General features: G+C 48.1%; 2 protein-coding genes across 10 annotated transcripts in view; both read left to right on the top strand.

Annotated features, from left to right (window-relative positions):
• The window catches only part of EVI5 (ecotropic viral integration site 5), an 85,774-nt gene extending 83,394 nt beyond the window's left edge, over nucleotides 1–2,380 (top strand). For 7 of the 9 annotated variants that reach the window (XM_074876505.1, XM_074876503.1, XM_074876513.1 and 4 more), the window contains one exon: nucleotides 1,103–2,380. In XM_074876505.1, coding sequence (XP_074732606.1) covers nucleotides 1,103–1,408 — 306 coding nt within the window. In that variant the 3' untranslated portion in view covers nucleotides 1,409–2,380. Of the gene's footprint in view, nucleotides 1–9; nucleotides 97–1,102 lie in introns of all 9 variants that reach the window. The other 2 variants (XM_074876511.1, XM_074876508.1) reach the window with 2 other exon arrangements.
• A 7,368-nt stretch (nucleotides 2,381–9,748) lies between these two features.
• GFI1 (growth factor independent 1 transcriptional repressor) lies at nucleotides 9,749–23,051 on the top strand. Its single transcript, XM_074877212.1, has 8 exons — nucleotides 9,749–9,817; nucleotides 9,933–10,137; nucleotides 11,917–12,144; nucleotides 12,392–12,598; nucleotides 17,227–17,642; nucleotides 17,733–17,870; nucleotides 19,422–19,587; nucleotides 21,686–23,051. Exons 3-8 carry the CDS (start codon nucleotides 12,030–12,032, stop codon nucleotides 21,862–21,864), a joined length of 1,221 nt encoding a protein of 406 aa, XP_074733313.1. The 5' UTR covers nucleotides 9,749–9,817; nucleotides 9,933–10,137; nucleotides 11,917–12,029; the 3' UTR covers nucleotides 21,865–23,051.
• Nucleotides 23,052–26,872: the final 3,821 nt, after the last annotated feature.

The following is a 26,872-nucleotide window of genomic DNA, read 5'->3' as shown; positions in this document are numbered from 1 at the left end:
ATTTTCCAGGTCTCCGTTATTGTGAAAAGTCGCTTACAAAATAGCACTTGGTACATCTTCCTTTTTAAGCTTCCAGAGTGACATTAGGAAGTCTCTGTAATGCATTTTTAATGTTTTTCTGCATCCTTAGGATTTTTTATATTAATACCCTTAGACTGTCAAACTGACCCTGAAGTAGTTGCTACTAAAAGCTAGCAAACATGAAATTCTAAAAAAAAAATAACCTCAGGAATGTCTTCTATGAGTTGCAGTTATTTTCACTAAATTAACAGGGGACTTGTCAGGCTTCAGAGCTTTAGGTTTTATTTTTGAATAGCTTGAATGCATGGTTGTAATAGTTTATCACTCCACAGTGCATTCTGAATTAAAATGTTACCATATCTGTCCATGGTCTGACAATCATTTTTGTCTTGTTTGATGTTCTCTTAAAATTGAAACTACAACCTATTCATGTTGTACAAAGAGGAGTTTCTCTCATAATTCTTGATCTGAAATCTCATTGGGTCTGAACTAGATAATTAAAAGGCACTCGATCTTGCAGTGTAGACAGAACTAAACATATTCTCTGGGGTTTCTTCTGTGGCTGTGTGAACTTGGGACCCTGCTCTTTGAGATCAGGGGACAGCTCTTCTCAAATGAGAAGTTAGGTGATAAGGGAGAGAATGGAGCTGTAAAAGTAAGATGTGAAGGCCAAAAGTGCTGTCAAAACAAATAGGCCACTCTAGAAAACTAAATATAAACCATCCTCGTGGGGATATTAAAGATGCAATAAACAGCCTGGAGGAATCTGTCATTAGTGGTTCTAGGTACCTCGATTATTAAGCCTTGAAACTGAAATACTCCAGGCGTGGAAGGAGAATTTTGGAAAATTCCAAGTACTATTTAAAGATATTCTTTCAAGGTCTCTGCTTGGGTGGCCAGAAGTGAGAAGTCACTTTGTGCTGATTCTAGCTGAGTTCCAAAGTGATCATCAAATGTGCTACTTCTGCACCTATTTAATTTAATCCAGTGAAGTTCAATGAGACATTTCTTGGAAATGTGTTTGTTTTACTGCTGTACTCTTCAGCTCTGATTAACTGTTAACTTCTGCTTTTTCTAACAGATCAAATGTCTGAAAGGCCAGAGAGACTTCTCAGACCAACCCACTTTTGATGGGATTCACATTGTCAACCATTTCACAGGAGATGATGAATCATTTCATTCTTCTGATGAAGATTTTATAACTAACTCCATACAGGAGAGTGGGGTGAACTTTCATCTACACAGGAGGACTGGGCAGATGGTTTTGGATCACACAGTTGTAGACAGCAGCGACAGTGATACTGAGGAAAGTGCCCTTCAGACTGGGAGTTCAAACAAGATGGTTTCCAAGCAGAGAAGAATGGAATCTTACTCTACTACTGTGTGATTATCACTGTGACTGGCATTGAAGACTTTCGTATTTCTTTAAGGGTGAAGTTGTCAGATAACTGAAACTATCCAGCAGTTGGTTTAGGCAACTATTGGATCTGGTCTGGCCTGTGATAAATATATACACGTACTGTCTATCTGCCTTCTCTCTTTGCCAAATCTTGCTAGTGACATACCATTGCCATAAAAACAGGGTGGGAAGAAGTTGATGGATGACAGTTCTGACAGTATTACTGAATGTTCCTTGGTTTAGAAACTGCAAATATATCATTTCTTTAATGCATAAGAACCATTTTTGCTGTTCACAAACACAGGAATTATTTTCCTCAAAAGAAATTGCTCTTGTGCAATATTTTATGCTCTGAACAAATGTGTATGTTTTACATTGTTATCCATTTGTGATCAAGATGGACTTTAGTAAACCATCTGATCATGACACATATATATATACACATAATTATCTTATGTGTCTCGATTACTTTGTTTTTACTAAAGTTATTGGATGCCCACAGAAGGCTTGAAAGAAGAGCCTTTATCTGTACTACATATATGCAAATAATGGTCACTAATGTCATAAAGGTGTTTTTCACCATTTTCACTTAAAAATCTATGTGCATCTGCTTTTGATGTTGCTAAATAATACCTGGTCTAAATATATTAATTACGATAATGTTTATTTTGTACATATTTATATATCTACACCAAGCTGAAAATGTACATTACACCATTTTATATGAGGAATGTAAATGTTGCAATATTACTGTCTCTGGTATTCTAACAGGAAAATTAATTCTGTATATACACACTAGAAATTAATTACTAAATAAAGGCAAAACACTAACTTTGCATTAAGTTTCAGCCTAGCTACACTAACAGGTTCATGTCAGAAATGCTTGTTCAAAACACTATTGACTGAAATCTTTTACCTTCATATATACGTAATGAAAATAAATTTTTCATGATTTAACAAGGTTGTAGCATTTACTGTTTAGTCACTTCTAAGCTACAGTTCCTGGTTACTACATAGTTACTTGCTGGTTCTAGATTAGAGTGGTAGTTCAAATAAGGTGAAAAATTATTCATGTCTTACTGTTAGTTCTAATCAAGGCATGGTCAGTGCAGTAAAAATATCTAAGTTCAGTCTTCTTACAGTTTTATATCGCAGAACTGTCTACGCAATAAGCTATTGGTCCTGTCACCAAATAGCTGTGACTCACCAAAGCAGTAAGAGCTGAGCTAAGCATTCTTTTTCACATTCTCCTGAAAATTGAGATCCAGTAAAATGACCCTTGTCATTTCTTGAACAGAACAAGGTATTCTACTATTGTCATGTGAACGCTTACTTGCTCCCTTGGACACATTCTGGTCAAGAATATTCTTAACAGCAGCTATTAGTGCCATTTTACATAATTAAATAATCCTTAAGATTTCTTTTTCTAGCAATGTTTGTAACTGTGTTCTATTAATAAAAAAAAAAAAAAAGGCCATGCATAAGTTGGTACTGAGAGTCAGCATGTATGTTAACCATCTTGCTACTCATGAGAAGCAGTGTAGTTGTTTAAAATTGCAAAAGGGTAGAAACATACTGCTGAAAGCATCTGCTAGTCCTGTCAGGCATTTCCTTTACTTTTGAGTGTGTCCTCAGAAAAAACAGCACAACTGAGGAGAAAACAAACGTTCAAAGAATGATAGGGAAGGCTCCATGGAAGGAGTGCATTCTGGGTCTCTCAACAGTATTATCTGCCCAGGTGCAATCTAATTTAAATCTTAAAGCAGGTGGGTGACAAATTTCAAGTTATAGATTTCTGCAGCTCCTAACTTGCTTCAGTATTTCTGCAAAATTTCCCCACATCCTGCCAGTGAATACGTAGTTCCCAGGATAGCTGTTAGATGTTGCCATCTCTAAAGTGGATTAGCTGACTGATTCTGATTCCCTGTTAGAAATTCAGTGTATGCAAAAACAAATCATGAGCACTTTTGTTCACTAACAAGTAACAGTTGCCTTTTTTCCTTCCAATGAGCATCTGGTAACTTATGTTTGCACCTGGATAATTGTTGCCTGAGAGAATAGGTGACAAATGTCTTGTTGCCTGTCATCAGTACCAGCTGCAAGTCTCCCTTAGAGGTAATGTTCTGTAGCAGGAGCAAAATTCAGTTGGAGAGCCATAAAAATCTTGTCTGTTTGAACAGTGAAGTGTTATGATTTTGCAATAACTGCCTTACTGTTCAAGTGATAGCAAATGAGATTAGTTGGCAAGGGTTATTTCCTGAACTTTTGTGGTTTTAAAGTATACTAATAGAATAAATACTGACACTGAATAACAGCATAAATAAAAATATCAAGGGAAAAGCAAAAGCCCTTACCCAGCTAAACTGCATCATTTCTAGTGATGAAGATGAATCACTGGACATGCTGCAGTTTCAGAAGACTTAGTTATGCACAGAATATCCTGGAAGACAACGCAAGAGAAGCTCCTCAGAATCATCCTGCTTTTTCTGCAACTATTCTGCCAAAAAATGACACTAATATCTTTGCCTATGTGTATTATAATTTGAATAATTTGAACAATATCAAAACATCATCAGCAGAGATAATGTATTTATTAATGTGTCAATAAATAAAGCATACTAATTATGCTACACACCGTGACCTTCTAACAAACATTGCTGTTCGCTTAGATTTGCTCTTATGTGCAGGCTGTGAGAGCTCAATGGGAATGCTAAAAGCATAAGGGAAAAAAAGCACGTAAACGTGAAAAGTTTCTTGAATATGCAAGTGCTGCAGCTGAGAAGACAGGTGAAATAGGGAAGGGGGATGCCCTGCTATATACAGAGTTTCCATGTAAATTATGTTTTATGTTTGGTAGTAAAAATGGTTCTGGTTTCCCAGTCTGATAATGAAATGTCTTCACTAGCTATAGATGCCTCAATATTTACATTTTCTTATTTCTCTAGGGTAAGGGAGTGAATATTTTAGGTCCTAATAGCATTTATGATTAAGACCTCTTTTTACTTAAGTAATTTCATTTCACGCATTAGAAGTCTGTAACATTTGTGAAAAATTGGGAACATGAATAGGTGGGAGAAAGTACATCTGGGAAGTTAAGAAGCGTGTATTTATTACGTTCACTGCCCAACATTGTTCATCTTGGTCATGGTTTTGACAAAATGCAGGCCTCATCTACATACACACTGTCAAAGTATTTTCCACTAAAATTTTCAACTGTATGCACAATTTCCTATACGATTTTAACTAAAATAAATTGCTATAAAAGTATCCACATAGGTGTTTGCATAAATTTACCAAAACCACTTTGTAAATCTCGAACTATTGAACTTAATCAGTACTTGGCTCTTTCATGGAACTGCAACACGGAAGGAATTGTGTGTTCTCTGGGGTTTTTAGTGTAATCACTGCTCTATATCAGAGAGTATGCTAGTGACTTAGTGAAACTTGATGCTCATACAACATTTATATTTTAAGCTAGAATGACCTAAAGATATGTTAGCATAAAATACCCCCATTTTAGACTGGATGTGCTGCTAACTCCCTTAACTGTAGAGGCTCCAAATAATGTTTGGGGGAAGGTAGAGGATAATACAAATCCCCTGGGAAAGCCATTAGGAGCCTGGAGACTAAAATAAAAAATCAATCTATAAAATAGAGGTTAGTACAATCTAAGTAGAAACTACAGTGTTATGTTTAATTATGCACCAGCTACTGACTGTGTATTGAGAGGGAAGAGGAAAGCTATATATATATATATCAGCTAACGGATTTCTGGATTTAATGAAGTTCATTTTTGTTCTGTGAAATACTTCCATCATATTACACCAATATATTTTTTGTAATTCTCTGAGGGTTTTGGTTAGTTGGTTGGTTGGGGTTTTTTTTACAAACTAGATCAAGACGTAAGAAAAATCAGTGAAATACATTTATGAGTAGCCCATAGAACCAGAGATTTTGAATGATGGAATCAAAAGCACACGGTAAATTGACTTTCGATATAACTTCTATATAGCATGAAGTTTCAGCTTCAGAGTGGAGAAAACATGCCAACATATGCATACCTACACATACACGGGCACTGACTAAGATACAACTGCTAGATACAACACACAAAAGCTTAATACCCTCATTTAATTAACACCTCATTTCACAGTTATGTAAACAAAAGCAATGTGGCATATGCTTAGAATTGTACACTGTTGCATAAGTGACTGAAATTTCTAGCGTTCGGCTATGAGAACTAGAACTCCTGAGACCATTTTGCATAGTCTACATTCTGTAACATTCTGTTGATTCAACTTTCTTCTATTCATAATGGAGGTAAGTTCTGGATCCACTCCTTCCCAAAGCTGGAATCTCTCTTTCCATCCCAGCCTTCAACACCACAGCCTACTGTCACTTCCCCTCTCCAGTTTGTGCTCACAGTGATCATTACTTCTCTAATCTGCTCTGAGAGCAGCAGAAGTTACTTTGGTTTCCCTGGCAATCAAAAAAATTACTATCAAAATCACTGATTAATGTCTCACATATTTACAGCACATGTTTATGCCACAAGCAGAAACATAAAGAAGGTAGTGACAAGATGCTGGGGGGAAAATAAATAATGAGCAGGATATGTTAAAAATAATTAAACATTTACAAAGAAGTCATAAAAAAAATAAAGACACATTTCCCAACAGAATGCACAATGCTACAAGTTCTAGCTGCTTCTCATATTGAAAGTGTTCTGGGTAACTGTGATCTTCAGTTTTATCACTTTAAAGTGTATATGTTACGAGTTCCCCACAGAACCACCCTCTTCACTGCCTTCTCCCAATCCTGACTTCCACACACAAGAAATTGTTTCTCCTCCCCTACATACCAAGCAGCTAACCTGTCAAATCCTGTTCTTCAAATCCTTCCTCCTGTTACGAAGTGTCTCATCGCTTCTGAACATGAAGATCTCATCTGCATCCCATCACCTTTGGTGCATAATGTCTTCTTAGATCTAATCGGTGACATCAGGCAGCTGCTGTGAACAGTGCAGTAAATTACATTGAGTAGCTCTTCAGTTTTAAGCGTGACTATAATGTAATCCCACCCTAGTTTAAACCCCTCCTTTTATTTATTTCTTCCCCTCTTTTGTCACTATGGGGTAATGATCGTGTGCCTACCATTGCATTCAATCTTATCTTACCGAGTTTTTATGTTTAACTTCGAATATCACACTCCCTTTGTGCGTGAGCAGCTTTGTTAAAACCCATCCCCAGCCCCCATCACCACTTCAGATGAATTACATTCCTCCACCAACTCGGGACCATTGGCTTTTGGCTTTTTCACACTGGGATACAGAATACCTGGTATTGTCACACAGCTCTTACAGCGTCCCATGATGACCACTGCATACACAAGACCATCTTAAAGGTTACTGAACTGCAGCATACAGGTCACACCACAAACCAAGAATAAAAGCTTAGTCCCTTCACCTCTGTTCAGCGTGCCGTTACTACAAGTAGCGAGCTCCTCTCGGGGGTGGAAAGAGCCCTGAGACAATGGCTGTCGGAGGCCAAGGAGTGGAAATTGCCTTCAGGCCCTACCTACGGATTGTAGCAGCTGCAGCACTTTTCTTTCGGTCCCTTGTTCCGTGGAGATAGCAACCCGGCGATATTTCTGGGTTGCAAGATGAAAACGACGTGAGGGGCGAACTGCAGATAAAAAGGGCTGGAAGTCCGCGAGGTGAAAGAGGCTCACGCGTTACAGCATGAGGCGGGGCCGGCAGAGCCGCGGGAGCAGCACGGCCCGCCAGCTCCCGCCCCGAGGCTCTCGCGTGTGCCGGGCAGCCGGTCAAGGGCCGCAGCGGCACGCCGCGGGCAGCGGGGCAGCTCTGGTCCGCCTCCGCTCCGCGGCGAGGCGGGCGGCAGAGGCTGCCCCGCGGCTCCCCCCGCCGCTCCCCTCAGCGGGGTGAGGGAGGCGGCGCCGCTTCCCGCCTCGCCCGGCCTCGCGCCGCCGCCCGCGGGCACGTGGCGCAGCAGCCCACGAGGCGGCCGCGCGGAGCGGCGGCGGCTGGCGGCCCCCGGTACCGGCAGCCCGTGCGAGTCCCCGGGGCCGCGCGCCTCCGGGACAGAGCTAAGCCGGCACAGGGCTCCCGCGGCAGCCGCGGGTCGTTCTGGGCGCCAGCGCCCGCCTCCCGCTTTCCCTGTCCTCACCGGCGGCGGCAAGCACACCGACCGTCCCGGGGAAGCCCGGGGAAGGCAGGGCGCACTCCGGGCACGGACTGGCTTTGCAAATCACGAAACAAAGCCGTTCTCGTACACTTTCTCCTCGAGTCGTTTGAGAAGGCTGACCCCCGGGAGCCTGATGTCTGTACCTGCTGCCCGCGCAGCGCCCACCCTTCCACGAGAAGATTATATGCCGAATTAAGCATTCGCTTGATTCACTCGTTTGATTTCCTTCTTTTTGCTGAAGGCTTTTAAACAGTTTAGGAAGCAGTAGGTGAGAACGTGCCGTCTGCCGGTGGGCTAAGCCGAGGGGCGCTTGGCGCGGTGCCTCCTGCCGGCTAGCCCCGAGGGGGCCGGCAGCGCGTCCAGCCCCGCGGCGGGCAGCGGGCAACTCCCCACGGACAGCACCGCGCTGCAAAGCGCGCTAAAGCGCCTGCACACATGGTGAATTTAGGTGTATAAATACATATTTGACGGTAACAAGGTCAGAATTGTTGATGAGCGTAACGGTACTTAGCAGTAGTGTTTTCTGTTGCTTTCATTACACACAGTCAAAGCGCTGTTCAGCAAGGTGATCGAGAGGCTGTTGACCATCCCATTTCAGAGGCAAACGAGAAAGACCGTTTTTCAAAAAGTCACAAACAGCCAACGAAGACACATACATGAAATTACACCGAGTTGTTCTAATCTGGTTATTTCTACTGATTCCAACATTTATTTTTGAGGCTGACGGCGTGAATGATTTTCAGAGTGTTAACCGACCAAAGGCGCAGCAAGGAGCCCGCGGTGCACAGATGCCGTAAGTAAAAGTGCTGTGCCCAGCACCAGGAACTTTCCGGCAATAACGAAGGTGTTAAGGGCGATGTGTCAGTCGTCTTCTTCAACTTCCTTTTGTGTCACTACTGAAGCATCACGCAAAAGGTTGGACGGGTTTTCTCGTCGTGGTGTTTGCTTGCTTCGTAGATTTTGGGAAGTCAGGTTAATTATGTGTTCTACGCGGGCTCACAGGCGCAAAGTGACTGATTTTTGTGTGAATGCTCGGGGGGTGGGGGAGGTGGCTGGTGGGGGGGGGTGGTGGTGAAGAAAAGCACCTGTTCGCGAAGCCGGCATGAGGGAGGCTCTCCTGGGCGTGAGGGAGGCTGAAGTTTGCTCCTGCCTTGTCCGACTTCAGTCTCGGCCGTTTCTGAACGGGAAATGGTGATATATCTCGATTCGCTCCCTGCAGAACCATACTTTAGGCGGCCCAGTCATCGAAACTGAGTTGCTGGTGGCCTGGGATGCCGAGAGCGAAGCCCAGAACCACCTCAGAGGGTACGGAAGACCCGAGCCGGATTTCCTGGCTGAATCAGGAACCCGAGGCTAGACCTGGAAAACTGTGTTTTGGGGCCGGGGTGTGTGTGTGAAGCAAGGCGAGCATTCTCTTCGCAGAAGGGAGCAGGCTTCTTGGCTACGCAGCGCGGGGGTCCCCGCCGGTGCGGGCGATGCGGGGCGCTGCCTGCCGCGGCCCCCCGCTACCGTGCTGGCCGCCGGTGCCTGCCCCACGGATCCGCCCCGAGTTAGCAGCCCGAGCACCGGCACGCAGGCGAGGCAGGCAGTCGCTTCCCTCTCGCCTAGCTCCGCTCCTCTTTCGCCTTCGTGTTTGAATCGCTCTCAACCTGCAGTAGCCACCGTGCGCCGGGGAAGGGGGGTGGGGGGGGATCTCGCCTACCCCTTCCATATTTAACTATTACCTAAATCCAAAGGGAAATGAGCAAACCTCTAGGCTTGGGTCTTAAGGTATTTTCAGCGCCGTTGGGCGTATTTATCCCAAAAGAGTTTTCCACAACAAGTTATTTCTAGTCTAGGGAAGGTCTCCGTCGCCCAGGGCCCTGCCTTAGCCCCGATTATAACGGCGCGCAGGGCCCGGGGGCGGCGGGAGGCGCGTCCCCCGGTTCCCGGGCAGGGGCAGGGACGCTGCGCGGGGCCGGCTCGGCGGGGCGGGCGCCGGCGCCTCCGTCCCCTGCCCTCTGCCTCTGCCCGCCTTGAGTCAATCTGTGTTTTGAATCTGTGACTTGTTCTCGTTGCGGAAGTTGAAGGGGATCCAAGAATAGTTCAGATAGATGTGTGTAATTTCTAGAGCAGAACCCCGAGAGAAATGAAACGCCCGATTCCAGAATGACACTTCGATGTCACTTCAGCGAGCCCTGTGAGGTGGAATACGGTAAGACATTTTCATTTAAGGAAAAATGAGAGACAGAGGAGGGGGAAGAGTGCTCATTTGTGAGGCTTTGGCTTTTTTTAAAAAAAAAAGCTTTTTTTTTTTTTTTTTGTTGCAGAAGCTCCTAACGCTCAGGAAGTGGAATTTGTGGTTTAGGGGGCCGAGCTCTGAAGGAGTTGAGAGAGACAGAAAAGAAAAAAAAAAAAAAAGCCAACTCAAGCACCATTACTCCTTAAAGGGAGGCTAAATTTAAAGTCACCCAAACTACCGGGCTGCGGCGCGAACCCCGTCTGCAGCCCAGCTTCCTTCACCCCTCCAGATGGGTAAGCGCTCTTGCTTTTCTCGCCTCGTGTGGGGGCGGCTGCCGGCCGGCGGGCCGGGCTGGCACCGAGCCCCCTCCTCTCCTCTCCCGCCCCCCCGGGACGCCCCGGCCCTGCCTCAGCCGCGGCGGCTCGGGGAGGCGCCGGCCTCGCACCCCCACAGCGGCGGCCCTCGGCGGGCGCGGGCCCCGCGTGCCGCCCGGCGCCAGCAGCGGCAGCGCGCGCGGCCCGCGGGCCACCGGCCGGCGGGGGCAGGTGCCCGCGGCGGAGCGGCGGCCAGGTGGGCCGCGGGACTCGCCTTCCCACGGGCCCGGCCCCCGCCCGGCAGCCTCCGGCCTTGGGCGGCGGGCCGGGGGAGGCCGGCGGCGCCTCGGCGGCGTGGCTTTTGGAGGGAAAAGCGCCGCGCCGGGACGAAAACACGCGGCGGGAGCGGCGCCCGGAGCCCCCAACGGCTGCGGCTGCCGTTGCTGGCGGGGACGGGGGGGCGATGTGATATCGGGCCGCTTTGATTTCTCGCCCCCCTTTGCGCGGGCCCGCTCGCTGCCAGCCCCCGCTCAAGGCTGAACCGAGGCGCAGGTGGGCCTGGGCAGCCCCGCTCCCACCCGCCCGCCCGGCGCTGTGCCCGGGGGCGGTGCCTCCCCGGCAGCGCGGAGCGGCCCTGCCCCGCCGGGCGCGGAGAGGCCGGTGCTTGGCGGCGCAGCGGGGGTCGGCACCTGCGGAGCGGGTGCCGCGCCCCCGCCGAGGGGCTCGGCGCCGGCCGGGACAGGCGGGGTCCCCTTTCGCAAACTTGAGGCCACTAACGGGAGGAAGTTAAAAAAAGCGACCCCCTGAAGTCCCCCGAAAGAACCAAACAAACGTGGTTTAAACGCGCTTTTTGCGAAGTGTCAAGTGTAACGGCAGAGGCGGCCCCGGCGCTGGATGGGTTCGAGTGAACCTCTCCCGCCTTCCCCCGAGGAGCACACTCGGGGCAGCTCTGTTTAACCCGGTCCCTGTTCCCCCTCGGCCCCCCGCAGCCCCCCCCCCTCCCCCGGAGGTGTCCCACCTCGCCTCTCTCCCCGCCCCGGCTTTCGGTGCCCGCAGCTGTTGGCGCCGCGGCACCTTGCAGCTGCGGGCTGCAGGAGAGATTCCGTTTTGTTCGTTTTCGCGTTATCGTGGTTCGCGCTGGAGGGGTGAATCAGTCCCTCCGACAGCAACTGCCTCTCACGCGTCGGGTTTAGGATGTCGGGTTTGTAACGCCTGTCCCGGCAGCAGCCCCGCGCCGTCCAGCCCGCTCTGGGTGGCCAGGACCGATAAAGCCGTTTCGCGGGTGCGTTTTCTTGGCGCCGCGGCTGCGGGCGCGGAGGCCAACATGGAGGCGCAGTGCGTCCACTCCGCCGAGTGCGGCCGCGCTCCCGTGGAGGGACGGGGGTGCACATGACCGCCCCCCCTCAGCCCCCGCTCGTCCGACGGACCGTGCCCGGCCGCTGCTGTTGCCTGTTCCCCGCGATCCGGCAGCCGCCGTCGGGCCGGCGTCCGTCCTCCGACAGGCCGGGCACCGCTCGCCGTCGGGCCGCCGGAGCGTGGCCGGAGCGGTCTCAGGGGCACCGAGGTGAGGGCGGGGGGGGGGGGGGGGCTGAGTAGCCGCGCTCCGGGAAGGGAGGGGAGGGGGGGGCGAGGCGAGCGGGGCCGGGGGCGGCGGCCGGAGCCACCTGCGCGCCGCCACCTGGCGCGCCGCCCCCGGCGAGCGGCCCCTCCCGGCCGGCGCCCCTGGCCCTCACCGGCGGGCTCGGCGCCTCCCCGCAGGTTGCCTCCCCGCCGCCGCCCCGCGGGACACTCGGGGGTGACGCTCGCCGCCACCGCCGTGCCCGGCGCTTGGAGAGGGAGTGCGGCCGCGCCGGCCTTGGCAGCACCCCACGATGCCGAGGTCCTTTCTGGTGAAGAGCAAGAAGGCGCACAGCTACCACCAGCCCCGCTCCGCCGACGAGGACTACAGCCTGCGGCTGGAGACGGTGCTAGCCCAGATCTGTGCAGGTAGGAGTCCCGCGGTGGCGGCCTCGCTCGCGGTGGACACAGCCCGCCCGCCCCGCATCGCCCCGCTGCCAGCGGCACCAGCGCCCGCCGGTAGCCGTGCAGCCCCCGCGGCACGCCGGAGGGGCTGGTGCGGGACTGCACAGAGTCCGGCCGCAAACCTTGGTGGGAGCGGGACCGCGGCGGGAGGTGGCTGGCTCCCAGCGCGGACCCGCACTGAGGAGCCCCCCTCGCCCCCTTTGCCCCGCAGACAGCAAGATCCCCGAGGACACGGGGCTGTGCCGCACCGTCCTGCCCGATCCGGAGCCTTCCCAGGGGCGCTTCTCCCCGGAATCCCACCTTACCGAGGCTGCCGATGGCACCTCCGAGTCAGCGCCCAGCTGCGAGGGCAGCGTCTGCGACAGGGTGTCCGAGTTTGAGGATTTCTGGAGACCTCCCTCGCCCTCCGTCTCGCCAGGTAGGACCGGAGCGAGCGGTGCTCGGCGAGGGTCCGGCTGTATGGCCCTGTCGGTGCCAAGGGGCAGCGTCTCATGGCTGGGCGCCGCCGTCGAAAACGAGTGGAAGGGACAGATTTGCCTTTTTCCACACAGTGAGAAAAGTCAAATCTGTCCCTTCCACTCGTTTTCGGGTTATCTCTTTCGGGTTGCTTTTCAAGCCCGTCTCCCACTGCTGAGGGAGCAGTGGGTGAGAGGCTACGGGAAAGTTGTGATGCCATCGGACCTTGATTTTTTGGTTTCTGATTAATTGCTAGAGGCAAGCCGGTTATGTTTTAAAGGTCCTGGCATTTTCCTACAGGGTCCTGCTACCGGAGTTTAGGTGTTTTGTAAAACAGTAAACATTTCTACTAGGCTATCTATATACCTGTAGTAAACAGCATTGACTTTGTGTTTGGTACTACCTGCTAGACGTTTTCCCTAACTCCCTTCCAGGTTATTTCTTGCCTCTTGCCTATAAAAAGGATCTCTCCTTCTCCCTCCCTCCCCCACTTCTCTCTCTTTTTGTTTTTTTTTTCTTTTCTAAAAACGCATTCGTAAAAACCAGAGGAAAATAATGACGGTCAGATTTAAACACCCCAAATCCAGGAAACTCACACTTATGGCTGCAGCGCCTGTCTCTAGCTCCTTCGTCTTGCCTTTGATGTGGTTGGAGCAGTGGGAGATGCTGTCCCCAGCCTGGCGCAAATACTTATCTCGTTTAAAAATACAATGGTGTCATTTTATAACAAAAATACGTATATATAAAACCCACTTTTTATTGCCTCGGCTAAAAAGTGACAGCTGGAAAAAAAAGAACAATTTCTGTTTTAGCAAAGGAAAAATTGTCTCAGCTTTACCAACTGACAGCAGGCACCAGCAAACAAATACTTAGTCCCGTTTCCCCACTGATTTTCCTACTTTATAGTGTCCTTGCATATCAACGGCTGATTGTAATGATGCGGGTTTGCATTTTTAAAGCCTCTCCCTCTTTTAAGAGTCCTAAAGCCCTTTGAGGGGACATTCAAAATGCCGCCCAGTATCGTCACAGCCAGCCACAGGACAGTTTCAGTCTGTGCAAACGACAGACCAGACCAAATGCAGCAGTGTAGCAGTCTCTCTTTTGCTGATATTTCTCCACAAAGTGTAGCAATGTGTGTAATTTTTGTTCTAACGGGTTTGTGCCGCTCCTCTGTTCCCAAACCGTTTTCACGAGCTGTTTAAAGGACAGATGTAAAATGGAGCAGGTATTTACCAGGGCTGCTCTGCCTTTTCTTCCTCCCCACTCATTTCTTCCCCTGCTGTGGGATTCATTAGATCCCAGCCAACCATCCAGCTACCCAGGGAAGGTATCTTTGCAAAATGAGGGTGACCTCCCCAGATCAAGATTTTTCGGGGACAGGTGGGGAAGGACGGTCCTGGGGCTGTCTGATCCCATTCACAGGAGGAACGGGAGTGTAAGGGACTCCAAGTACTGTAAGGAAAGAGCTTTGTTAAATTAACTTCAGTGCATAAAGAGAAGTGCCCTTACGTTAATGATGAAGGCAGTAGCAGCAGGATTAGATAGTCAGGCTTCCTCCCGCAGCTCCCCCCAACCCCTCTGCCTTCCAGCTGCTTTGTCAGATTCAGCGCGAAGCTGGAATTTGAGCTTAGGTTGCTTCTGGAAGACACACTGGTGAGAGACGGGATTTCTAGGATTGTGTTTGTCTGGGTGGGGCACAGTTTCTGTGCTTGGCAGGCAGAGCAAATGAGAAATTATGTTTCTAAATCATGCTCAGGGCAGGTGCGGTGAGTACTACTATCACCCCTTATCCCTAGAAGTGAACGTAGGTCCAGGTTGCACTTCAATACACTGTGAAAGACAGATTTCGGGTTTGAGTGCTGTGCTGCTGATCCAGGCGGGCATGCACAGACACAATACCTGTTAACACTCTAATACGTTGTTGACTCCATCAGTGCAAATCACTTGGTTATTTAACCTCACTTTCTACGTGTGTCTGTAATCACATGCGTTTGCATAGACAGAAGCTGCCTGATAGCTCAGTGCAGCAGTATATTAGTATCTCCTGATGCGCCTCTTGATGTTGCAGTCTTGGAGGGAGGCTTCTACTGGCTATAACAGAGCTGTGCTGGGAGCGTGGTGTTTTGTGGGCTGTGGAGGAGGACACTTGAATCTTTCTTTACATATTAATCCGTTCCCAACTATTTCAGTTGAGTTTGCCTTGCCTTCAGAAAAGAGCATTGATGTTTTTTCTCCCGGAAGGGGTCTGTAGAAAGGCTTCATAGAATTGCTAGGAAGAGGAGGGAGAATCTGTCTCTCCCCATGGAGGCCTAGATGCTGTGGAACGGAGGAGAGGCAGACACAGAAGTGCCCTGCAGTGTGACGGAGCAGGGTTTGCAGGTCGCCTTGGCACTGGGTATAGGGCTTGGATGGCTTGAGCTTGCCCCTGAGAAGTATTGTGTGTGTGGCTCCCCTGCACTTGTGCTTGAGAGGTCTCCAAAGCATGTGAGGTGATGGAAGGAACGTTGCACGCAAACTGATCTGTGGTGCAATGTTTACTGTGTCCTGTGTTGCCAGTTCCAAGGGCTCAAAAATCAGGTCAGCCTTCCCTCTCCTCTCACTCAACGGACTGGCTTAGAAATCAAGATTGTAAGTAATACCTTATGGATATTCAGTTCTAGTATTGAAATATTGAGGGTTTACATTTTCATGGGTTTTTTTACAGTCTGGGCTAGAAGTTGACTTTAAGAGGGAAAAAAAAAAGTTAAGAACAAGCAAACAAAAGGAAAGCTGAGGGCCTGATGAAATCATGCAGTTTCAAGAGCTGGGGCTTTAAGATAGTTTTGAATCTTGCGATAAAATCGTGAGAGATGGCAACACTGAAACTGGTTGCAAAGACACAAGATAGATGATGTGACGCTGACCACAACTTTGCAGTCAGTGCAGAACAGGAAAAATCATGCTCAGCACCATGTCAGCTAATTTGATTTCATCGCTCTGTTCAAATGTCCCAGTCGGTATGTGCGCATATATTTCCAACCAAAAGACTGCTAATTTCAGTGGAAGAATTTGAGACTGTTAAATTCTGAAATTATGTGAAAGATAGGAAACAATCAAGTCATTCAAAGCTCAATTTTCACCTAATTTCCCACTCCCTTCTGTAACCCTCAGTGAACATTTCTCCATCCACATGGATAGCCTAACACATCACGCCTTCCTTCCCTAGCCCACCCCTGGTTATCTTGGTTTGCTGAAGGTTGAGAAAGCCATAGGAGCTGTGAAGCTGACAGGAATGAGAAAAAGCAAGAGAGAATTGTGGGTGGACAAGTTTTTGGGTAAGGGAGGTTATTCTGGAAGCCCAAGTTGTAAGCCATGCCAGTATCTCTATGAAGGTGTCAGCACTTCAGCAGTTAATTGATTCATCTTTTCCTTGGCTCACTAAAACATTTGCCCAGTAGAGACATTTGACTCTCCCAGTGCCCGTTGTGATGAAGAGTGAAAGCAGAGCACCTTGAGCATTAATCAGCATCTCTGGCAGACACAGTTGGGGTCTGATACCTCATGTTCCCTGCCCAGCTGTGCTTTCCTCTGTGCGAGGCTCCCTGACCATTTGTGCCTTTAGACACTGATCTCAAAGGCTGTGTTCCTGCCATTGCATCCGACTCTGCTATGGGCCCCCCAAGTGTGATGAATCTTATGGTGCCCACTGCCTTGGTCAGATGCCATTGCCAAGGGTGAGCCTGTTAGAGCCAGCTGAAACCATCTGAGCTTACCGTGGTGGAAGATTGCTATGATTATGACTGCTAGGAAAATATTTTTGTGTCTTCAATTTTTAATGCGGCCTATACCAATGATTTTGTGAAGTTCTATGTTTTGGGTGGACTCAGTTTCTTTACTTGGAGAAACTCGGGGCAATCTGAAACAACTGTGATTTTATTGCAGATGAGGACTGATTTTAGTTTATTTTTTTCTGACAAAGTGAGGCATGACTTTCAAGCACCTCAGAAGCTGTTCTTTATTTCAATTATGCTGTCGTACAGTTACGGACAGTTGTGGCATGAAGTTGAGAGACTAGATTTGGGTATTAAATTGTGCAACAAGCAGTTTTTAGTTTTGTTGAACAGGTAAATCTCGATACGCTTGCTCCTTCTGGCACCTCTGTAATGCCATATGTGCTATATGGATGTGTGGGATATACATCAGAGCTTAAACATGTGGACTGTCAGCTTTGATGCCCATCTTGGGACATAGAAGATACACTTTTCTGAGGATCTGCAGATAAAACCAAAGGACGTTGCAGACTTGAGTTGTTTAGTGTCTCAACAGTCAGATCAGTGTGTACACACCTCGGCACCCAGAGATGGAGGTAGACAAAATTGGTGGCTGCTTTAAATAATTTGGCTGGGACATCAGATGAGTAGGTAGTACTGGATGTACAGACAACCTTCTGTGCAATATAAAATGTCCTCCCATTAGAGATGAAAGGGCAGCCTTACTGCACAGTACAGGGGTCTGGCTTTGGGCACATGTCTGAGCGCTGAGACGATTCTGCCCCGTGATAGTGGCTGGATTGTGGAGTGCACTAATTCCCATGCCCTTGTGTTTCTGCAGCCTCAGAGCGATCTGTGTGTCCATCGCTAGATGAAGCACCCCCCTTCTCAGTGCCGTTCAAACCATACATGTGGAACAGCCTGGGTGGCTCTGAGCTGAGGCACCTTGTGCAGAGCTACAGGCCCTGCCCGCCGCTGGAGCGAACCTCAGCCCTGGGGCTCTTCTGCGAGCGAGGCTCCGAGCCTGCCCTCTACGGTGCAGAGTGTAGCTCTTCCCTCGGACTTTATGGTGACTTCGGCTCCCCAGGCCCGGGGCTGTTTGAGCGGCCGCCGGCAGCAGCACCCGGACTCTATGCCGAGACGCAGCCTGGGCTGCAGCAAGAGAAGGGGCCAGGTGGCATCAAAGTGGAGTCGGACCTGTTGTGCCGCCCATTGCTCATCAGCACTGGCTCTTACAAGTGTGTCAAGTGCAGCAAGGTAGGGATCCCTTTCTCCCACAATGGTTATGACTCTTCCCCAGCCCCTTCTCCCTGGCAAGCCTGACCCTGTGTTGCTTTCTCCCCTCAGGTCTTCTCCACACCGCATGGCCTTGAGGTACATGTGCGCCGCTCACACAGTGGCACGAGGCCCTTTGCCTGTGACATGTGTGGCAAGACCTTCGGCCATGCAGTCAGCCTGGAGCAGCACAAGGCCGTGCACTCGCAGGTGAGAGCGGGGCGGACTGCCAGGATGGAGGTCCAAGGGCCAGGGCCAGCTGCTTGCTTTGGCTGGCTCTGGGGAGGCCTTGAAGGCAATCACAGGGCAGTAGGTGGGCATCTAAACTGAGGAGAGGAAGAAAACCGGTAGGGCTGCAGTGGGCTGTTGTGGGTGCAGAATGTGGTGGCAGGCAGAGGAAAGGGTGGACAGCTAGTGACCAAAGGAGCAAATCAACAAATTAAGGAACACAGGCTTTGTTTCCATTCCCCAGACCTTGCATGCATCTGTATTAAGCAATGGGCACTTTTGGCACTCCGGAAGTAAGAGATAAATAATAAATTTTCACTCTTGGAGCTGGAAATTGTAATGTGGATGTGGACTTTTTTTTAACAGCTAAAGCAACTCAGTGTGCTTTCTTTCGATGCAGCTCTCCTCATTCTTTTTCCTCCCCTCCCCCAAAGAAGTGAACCTTCCCTTGTTTGTAGTCATTGTGTCTGTGCCGGGAACATCTGAACGACCAGTCAGGTATAGAGCACAGACTTCACCCGTCTTGACACACTCTGAGTCACACACCAAAAGAATATGGTAGTTAATTTTGGTAGGAGGACTTGTAACATTTTCCACCTGCTGATATTGTGCCATATTTCCCCTTCACCCACCCACTTGACCTGGCAAATCTTCCTAGAGTTACAGCAATGGTTTTTTGCTGTTTTATTTACAATTTCATGAGTGTGCAACAGCAGAGCACACAATGAGGGGAACTATCACCCATTAAATAATGATGAAAAGAGTGGCACTGCATACTGTGTCCATGGAGGGGACAACATTTCAGGGAGAGCGTATCAAAAGCCAAATAAACTAAGGTGATTGTATGAAAGCATAGCAGGAAAAGGAAGGTATGATGGTAGTTAAGGGACAGAAAGAAGAGATGATTTATGGTGAAAGAAAGTAGTGGAGAGGAGTGTGTGAGGGAGAGTAGAGAGACAGCAGGGTCTCAATGCATTTGTTTTGATCAAAAAGCTGTTTTCCCCAGATGCTCTAGGTACCTTTCACTTGAATTTTAATGGACCTACAAATAAGCAGATAGTTGTTGCCCTGCCAGTAGAAGTCAGCCTGTGACCGAGATTTCCCAGGAGAGTCAAGGAGACCTCAGCACCCACTTTCCTGTGTACAGCGGAGAGGTGGCCTCTGAACAGTGCTGCAGCTGTTGGGATTCCCAGTGGAGTGATCATGTCTTGGGCCCCTGTTGAAGTGTGCAGGCGGACTCTGCCCGGTCAGTCGGGCTGCTCTCACCTGGGCATTCCTGTCAGTAGGAAGAGCTGTTCAGTTACATTTTTGTGAGGAGCAGTGCACAGCACTGGGAGAGGGTGCATTATGTTTTCTATTATTATAGTGCTATTATGCCAGTGTTAGTGTCTCTGCAGGCCAGTCCAGCTCTCTGGAGAAGTAGAAGTGCTTGCTAAGGCAGAAGGGGCAACACTGACGTGGTGCTAGGCAGTTTGTTGCTGGTGGGATTGTTGGTGTAGTGTAACGTGTGTGTTTGGGCTCCTCTCTATGCAGGAACGCAGCTTTGATTGTAAGATTTGTGGCAAGAGTTTTAAGAGATCTTCTACTCTGTCCACCCACCTGCTCATCCACTCGGACACCCGGCCCTATCCATGCCAGTACTGTGGGAAGCGGTTCCACCAGAAATCTGATATGAAGAAACACACCTTCATTCACACAGGTCAGCCCTGCAGCTGCTGGTGTTCAGCCCCAACTGTGAGGACAGGTCTCTGAAGAGGTCTCTCTGCAGCAGTCCATTCCTCCTCAGCTGGGACAATACATGCACCTCCCCGTGCTTCTCACTGCCCTGTTGCTGTTCATGCTATCTGAGCTCTACTTGTGCAAAGGAGGGTGATTTGAATGTGGTTTCATGAACAGCAGCTGCAAAATAACCCAAATCCTCGCAATCCAATCAGTGTTCCCTTAATAGGATCCACCAATGTTTGTTCAAAGGGCTTTTGTATAAGATGATTTGTAGAGTATTATATTCATGTAGCCTTGATTTACAGCTGAGGTCCCTGGAAAATGACAGGTGAATTTGATTGCAGCATTTCTTTTTGCAGGATCTACCAATTTACAGTAGGAACAACAGAAGTCTCCTCCTCTAGATCAAACACTAAACTGGAGGGCCTAGGGTCCAACTCTTAGTCTAAATATTTGTTCTGAGATTGTCTGCTCTTCCACCCGGACTTTCTGAGAAATGGCTGCAGTTTGATACAGAATAGGAGAGGTGCAGAGTTCTCAAGTTTCACTGTTAGTAATAAACATGGAAACTAATAAAGTGAAGGTGAATCACTGAAGGAAATTGTTTTAAAAATGTCATTCAAGGTTTATCAGAAACCTTTGAAAGAAAATCTCGCCTTTCCGACCTGCACCATTCACTTAAAGTAAAGGGAAATAAATGATGTGTGAGATACAGAAGCATTTGTAGACATGAAGTAACAGCTGTACTGGCCAAACCCAAGGTTCAGATGACCAAAATCCTGTTCCCTGATAGTGACCACTAGCAGATATCAAGGGTGAAGCCTAAAAATGGCAAATCTGTAGAAAGATGGCTTTATATGTAGCACTGCTTCGTTGTGACACTTCTAGGTGACAGGCAGTGAACAATAAATGTTAATGTACAGAGATTTTCCACCAGGTGTTTGCTGGATGAAAATGAACTATTTAGGAAGTAACACAAAAAGTATTTCCATAATAACTTTTTCAAAGGAGGCTTGATTAAGTAGAATTTAGCCAAATTCTGCATCAGTCAAAACTATTATTTTGTTGTGAGATCAGAAACTCACAATTTAAAAGCCTGGGCTTTTACACTGGTAACATAAAACCATGTCCTTAACTGAATCAGGCATCCCTTTCATATGCAGCATACACTTGTGAACTGAACCTCCAGCGCATTTTGTATTATTTTACGTTTCTAAGAATCTGATCTTCAAACATGCAAAGAGTTTGTTGCTCCAGCTGAAGTCAGTGGGCTCTGCAGGTGCAAAGCCATTCTGAAAATCAGGCTTGGTTTTGTGGTTGGGTTCCCTTTTCTCCGTTATGTGATAATAAACACGATGAAAATGCACTGAGATCCTGCTCCCATGGAGGCCAGTGGAGTTTTGCTACTGACACCTCCTGAGAAGTTTCGGGGGCTGGATTTATTCCCATGTACGTTATTTGCCTGCAGGAGAACTTCAGTGCTGACTTGGGGCGACTGCTAGCATTTCAGCATGGGGAATGGAGAGAAGAGCAGATCTCTGGATGAACCCTGCCCTTCAGGGTTCGCTTGAGGGTCCTCATACCTCCCTTGGGAACAGACTCCGACTCACTGGGTTTGGCTTAACAACCTCCATCTATCTGTTCCACCTGCCCCTGTGCTGATGCTCTAATAATCAATGTCAGGCATTCAGCACTACCTAGGGGTCTTTCCAGCAGTTCCTCGTCTTTGTAGGACACAAAGCCAGTTTAAATCACACAGAGCCCATGCAGCCAATGTATTCACAAGTCATGGTGTCCTGAGAGCACTCTCTGCTTCGGGCTGCTCCCAAGACTATAGTGGGCTGATGGAGGTGCAGCCAAGTCCAGGCCTGCTCAGCTGCAGTGCAGGCTTAGCTAATGCTTTGGGGCTCCCAACTGCATGTTTTTTATAAGAATGACTTCTTTGGTAATCACACAGGAATCCCTTTGATTAGCTCTGAGGCCCAGTGTGCATTTCCTGTTTGCTCTGGTCCTGCATAAGCAGCATGTTGCCTCTTACACCCTCTCTCTCTCCCTCCCCCACCTTCTGCTTGCAGGTGAGAAGCCTCACAAGTGCCAGGTGTGTGGAAAAGCCTTTAGCCAGAGTTCCAACCTCATCACCCACAGTCGGAAGCACACAGGCTTCAAGCCCTTTGGCTGTGATCTGTGTGGCAAAGGCTTCCAACGAAAGGTGGATTTACGAAGACACCGGGAGACACAGCATGGCCTGAAATGAGTCCCAGCTGAAATACAGAGAGCACCTACAACACTATGAGAACAGACTCCCTTGGCTTCCCCGCTGGACCCAAGCCCTGTCCTGAGCATAGAACCTGGCATTACCAGCAGCTCAGAGAGGAAAGAAGAGGGCAGGGCCATGAGTTGACAGCTCAACCTGAATGACTGTGAAAGTGGAAATTAAAGGCAGGGGTTTCTCTTTTTCTCTTCCCCTCTCTGTTTCTGAAATAACACTGGAAGATAAGCCTTTTAGATATGAAGCCTGATATTCCAAAGACAGATAAGCTACCAGATATCTGTAAGCTGGAAAATATTTATTCCATGGCCAAGATGAACCCCTTGAAGTCTTTAGTAGCTTGAATCACCTTGCAGGGAAACATGGGTTTAACAGTGTTTACATGATAATGACAGTGAGCCATCAGCACGTGGTATAGGGACCTCTTACCTTGGTTGAGTTTCAGTGCTGAATGGCTTCACTCTTGGTTTCCTGTCAGGAAAACCTGGAGGATCAGGACTGAACTGTGCAGTTTGACATCTTGCTAGTTTTTAAGTAAAGGTACCAGCTTGTGCCTGATCCTGCTCTCACTTGTTCTGGTGCAAATCAGGAGCTGCATTAACAGTTACAGAGAGGCCCTTTTTATCCTCCCAGAGCCATCTCTCTCTTTCTGTGCAAGCCCTGGCTCTGTGCGTGTATGTTTGAGGCGTGGTGGGTTACTTCTTGGTACATCCACTGGGGAGAAGGAAGCTGGTGAAAGACAAATGGAAAAGCCAAAGCACAGAGTTGCGCCTTACCACTAGAAACCCATCCAACAAGTGATCCTGACTGGGAAGGGCAGGAGCACCGGGGAGGCGTGGACTTTCTGTCCAGAACCATTACCAGCTTCCGCACTCCGGGCTTGTTCTAATAACTGGAAAATAGCTACTCAATGGCATCATTTGTATATTTGGTTTTGTTTTTTAATTTTTAAAGGGAAACTCAGCTGAGGTGGGCAGGAATCATTATAAAAGTATAATTGACTGAATTTGCCTTAAATGACCCTGCATGTACCTCAGCTAAAAAAATGTTGTTTTTACTTTGTTGACAGGTTTGTAAATGTTCTTATTTCGATTTTATGGAGTGTCTTACGTTTATTGATACATATTTATTGGAACAATGGTTTAAGTTAATAAAGTATTGAGGATGGTCCAGAGTGATTTTTATTTAATACATAACTTCACATTTGTGAATGTCAGCTGTTACAATGGTACACCCCAGCGACGGTCAGGGATACAGCGTTCAAGGAGGTAATGCAGTCACAGCAGAATTTGCACAAGGGCTCTGGCAATTAGGGAACACCGCTGCTGTGTTTATTTGTCCAACTCCCACTAATTTCAGTTAAATGCTTCACACTTTAGAAGACTAGGACTGTCACCATAAAAGGGTTTAGAGGGGAAACAGCAGTTTTAAGTGTCTGCTTTGGAAATGTAGCCTGTCAGAGGTCCCTGCTTAGCCCAGGAGGAACTTGAATGTCCTCCTGCAAGATTAAATGTCTGTGCCTGGGAGTTTGCAGGGACACCTGAGCAGCAGGTGCATCATTTATACTTAAGCCTGTTGGGACTCACAGAATTGCCTTTTGCCTGCCTGCCTTGTCAGCAGGGCTTGCTCCATCTGGCAGCCACAGCCCATGCAAAAGAGAAGCAGGAGGATGACGGAGGGGTCCCTTGGCCTTTTCCCAGTAGAGCACAGCATGGCAGCCTGGGCTTTTATATGTGCACATAGCCTTTTTTGCCTATGTATTTGTGTTTCCAGCTTTGTACTTATATTCTGGATAAAACCAGTGAGCAGAGGCCTCCTCAGCCCTGCTGGGCTGGCCCAGCCCTTGGGGCACCCTGCCCACCCGAGGGGCTGTGGTACTCCACCCACTATGGTGCCACCCAGGTCCCTCCATGTTTCTGCTTTCTGCCACCTCTGAGAACTTCAGCCACAGTCCCTTCCTCACAGGGTTGCCCTTGCAGGCTGTGGTGGAAGTGTATCTCTGCAGGGCTAACCCAGAATGTGCCGCTTGGGCTGGGGGCAGCTCTCTCACATGGTGTTGCCCACACTGAGGCTTCACAAGCAGGGCTTTTATTAAACAGAAACATGGCACACAGTCACAGTGGTCATGGTGGGAGGCTGTGGCATAGGCACCACAGGAAGTGCCAGGTGCTCTGAAAACCACATTAGGTCCATTAAGCTGGGTTAATTAATGCAGAAGATTAGTGTAGGAGACTAAGTGGTAATGGGGAAGGCCTGGTGATGCCCTGGGCCCTGCCCAGACCAGGGGAGGCTCCAAGGAGCGGCTCGGTGGATGGCACAGGTACGCTTGGGGCTGCCCTTGAGGCGATGATTGATATTTATTTTAGAGGGAAGCTGCTGTTGTGGATGGAGTGAGTATTGGTGGGGGGTACTAGACACAGGGTGGTTGGGGTGAAACAGTTGGCCCCAGCCCCTCTGCCCTCAGGAGGGCCTTTTCCTGCTCCCTCCTGGCAGGCAGGCAGGCCTTACTCCAGCAGGCCCTGAGTGGCCTCAGTTACCGGCATTTACCTTTAAAACTGCAACAGCAATGTGTGCCTGCCCCCCCAGACTGTCTCATTTTCAAACAGGACAACTGGTGAGGTTTGAGCCTAGTGCTGACCTGCTGGCTGGGGTTGGGTGGCTGGGGGAGGCAGCTGCTGGTGGGGTGGGAGGACTCTGCAGCACAGACTCAGCCTGGGTGGCGAGACTGTTCTTCAAGGGAAGAAACTCAGCAGGTGTTTTATTGGTTTAAGTGTGTCTTCCCTCTGAGTGTCTTGTGACTTACTGGTATACCTCAGGGCACCGGTGCTGAGCTGTTGCTCAGGCCCAAACCCCTTGGAAACAGCCGTGCGTGGCTGCATGGGAGGGCACTCCCCGCCCCGCCAGCCTCGCTTGCATCAAGTGCCCTGCTCAGATGCTGATTTGGGTGAAATGTGGCTACCTCTGGGAGAAAGTCATGGCTTTAACGTGGAGAATTTGAAATGGAGTAAAAGATCTATCTGGGGAGAATCAGAACAGGCTACTGAGAGGCTGCATGACAAGTCTGAAGATTGGAAATATCTCTCTCAACGTTATTACTGTGTGTCATTAAAAATGTATTATGCATATTACATGACTCATTATTCATGAAGCAGGTTCCATACCTTTTGTCTGCCAGAGTAACAGTAGAAAGGGTAAGGAGAGATGCTGGAGCACACCTTTGTTTCTTTCTGTAAATTTTTAATGACACCTCTAGCTAACCAGTTGGTGAAGCTCAGTTCCTGCATAAAAGTGGAAAGGCAGAGCTATCTACAGGACGACTAAGCCTTTCAGAAGCTAATTTGAGCTTGTGTTCATCCACACCAACGATGATTAAATTACCTATCAAGTGTGCAGAGCTATCAGGATTCAGGGCATCGAAAAACAAGGTGAATTTATCTGATTGATTTAAAAGACATGGGTGGAACAAGTGGGTTAAAAAGTACAAAAGTCTATTCCTTATAGATATTATAAAAGTACTTCTTCTGGCAAGCTAATGAACTGGTTACTTTGCCTCCGAAAGTTGTTTTGCCTGCCCAGAAAACGAATTTATTAGTTAGAATCAAAATGCTTTATCCAAATCAGTTAGCAGGCTGAATTAATTCATGAGGCAGAAACAAAGCAGCTTATTAGGTTCCATCCCTATGCCCAGCAAAGATGTTTAAAATTAAAATATGCAAACATCATCTGTGTTTTCTATACAGGCAGTTTCCAAAAGCTGATAGTAACACTCAGATTGGATATTGCAACACAAGGGAGAGAGCAGCATTTCTGGGTCTTGCTCCTTCCTCAAGCAAAACTTTTGTTGCAGTTGATGGGGGGGAAGGGAGGAAGAGGTTTCTAGAATAAGCCCTGGGTGAAAGATTGCGAGACTCATACAACTGTATTTGCAAGCTGTGCTGCTGTTGCATGTTGACAAAGGACTGCTCCTCAAGTCTCTGCATTTTCCTTCCGTAACAGAGAAAAACCAAACAGGTCAGTTGTGTCAAATTCATCTCCAACAAAACCCCAGTTCACATCAGGAATGGATTTTGCCTTTATTTATGATTTGGGTGTTACTCTAAACTTAATAGTGAAATATAGCTCGGCATACAGCCCTTTGAGGGAATTCTGATTCAGAAAAGCACTGAAATATGCATGTAAGTCAATGAAGTGCTTCTCTAGCGGGGACGTTATGAGATGCCTACTCAGAGTTAAAATTCCAGAGATTTTCCCTGCTGAATCCTAGACCTCACTCCATTGCCAAGCCATAACCTGTCTGTGTGTTTTCACCTGCAGTGGAGGTGGCTTCCAAGAATGCCAAGGGTATTTTTTTTTTTTTTTCAAATTGTCAATAGGATAGTGGTAGTTTCCAATATTTTTTCCTCTGAGTAATAAAGCAGTCTAAATAGATTTAAGGCATGTAAACGTCTGTAATGCATTATAAGGCATGCGAAGTGATGGAACCAGATTTGAAAAGATATTTGTGCATCTAAAGCTGCAGATGAATCTGAATATGCATTGAGTATAGGTATCGAGTTGTGTCTTTGACTTCCCTACTGGGGGAAGAAAAAAGAAAAAAAACCCAACACACGGGTCTCAGAAAATTTCCTGAGTCTTTATCACACCAGTTTGTAATATGCGCAACATATGGACTATAAATAGAGGGAGCACATAAATCTGAAAGAAAATGTTTCATACATTATAAAAATGTTGGCCACACCTTTTTAGAATAATGTTGCCTAACAGATTAACCTGGAGCATGTGATAAATCTTTCAAAGATGAAAGCAAACCACTTTTGTGTGCTTGTTCCAACATGCTTCTTCTCATCTGAATTTTTTTTTTTTTTTTCACTGGAGATGACATGACAAAAGGATACTGAATAAGACAAACCTCTGCTGCTGCCTCATCCTGCCAGCTCCCTCCTGGGTGGACAGGATGGAGGTGGCTTGTCAGCCAAGGGCACAGTGTGCGTTT

The sequence above is a fragment of the Strix uralensis genome, chromosome 8 (genome assembly GCF_047716275.1).
Source record: "Strix uralensis isolate ZFMK-TIS-50842 chromosome 8, bStrUra1, whole genome shotgun sequence".
Classification (NCBI taxonomy): Eukaryota; Metazoa; Chordata; class Aves; order Strigiformes; family Strigidae; genus Strix; species Strix uralensis.
Note: the sequence above shows the minus strand (reverse complement) of the source record. Positions and strands in the feature narration are given on the sequence as shown.

What these genes read in the sequence shown, in the direction of transcription:
- GFI1 (XM_074877212.1), top strand. Translation starts at nt 12,030, where the DNA reads ATGCCGAGGTCCTTTCTGGTGAAGAGCAAGAAGGCGCACAGCTACCAC. An exon ending in ACAAGGCCGTGCACTCGCAG is followed by an intron (nt 17,871 to 19,421) that starts GTGAGAGCGGGG and finishes CTCTCTATGCAG; the next exon opens with GAACGCAGCTTTGATTGTAA. An exon ending in ACACACCTTCATTCACACAG is followed by an intron (nt 19,588 to 21,685) that starts GTCAGCCCTGCA and finishes TTCTGCTTGCAG; the next exon opens with GTGAGAAGCCTCACAAGTGC.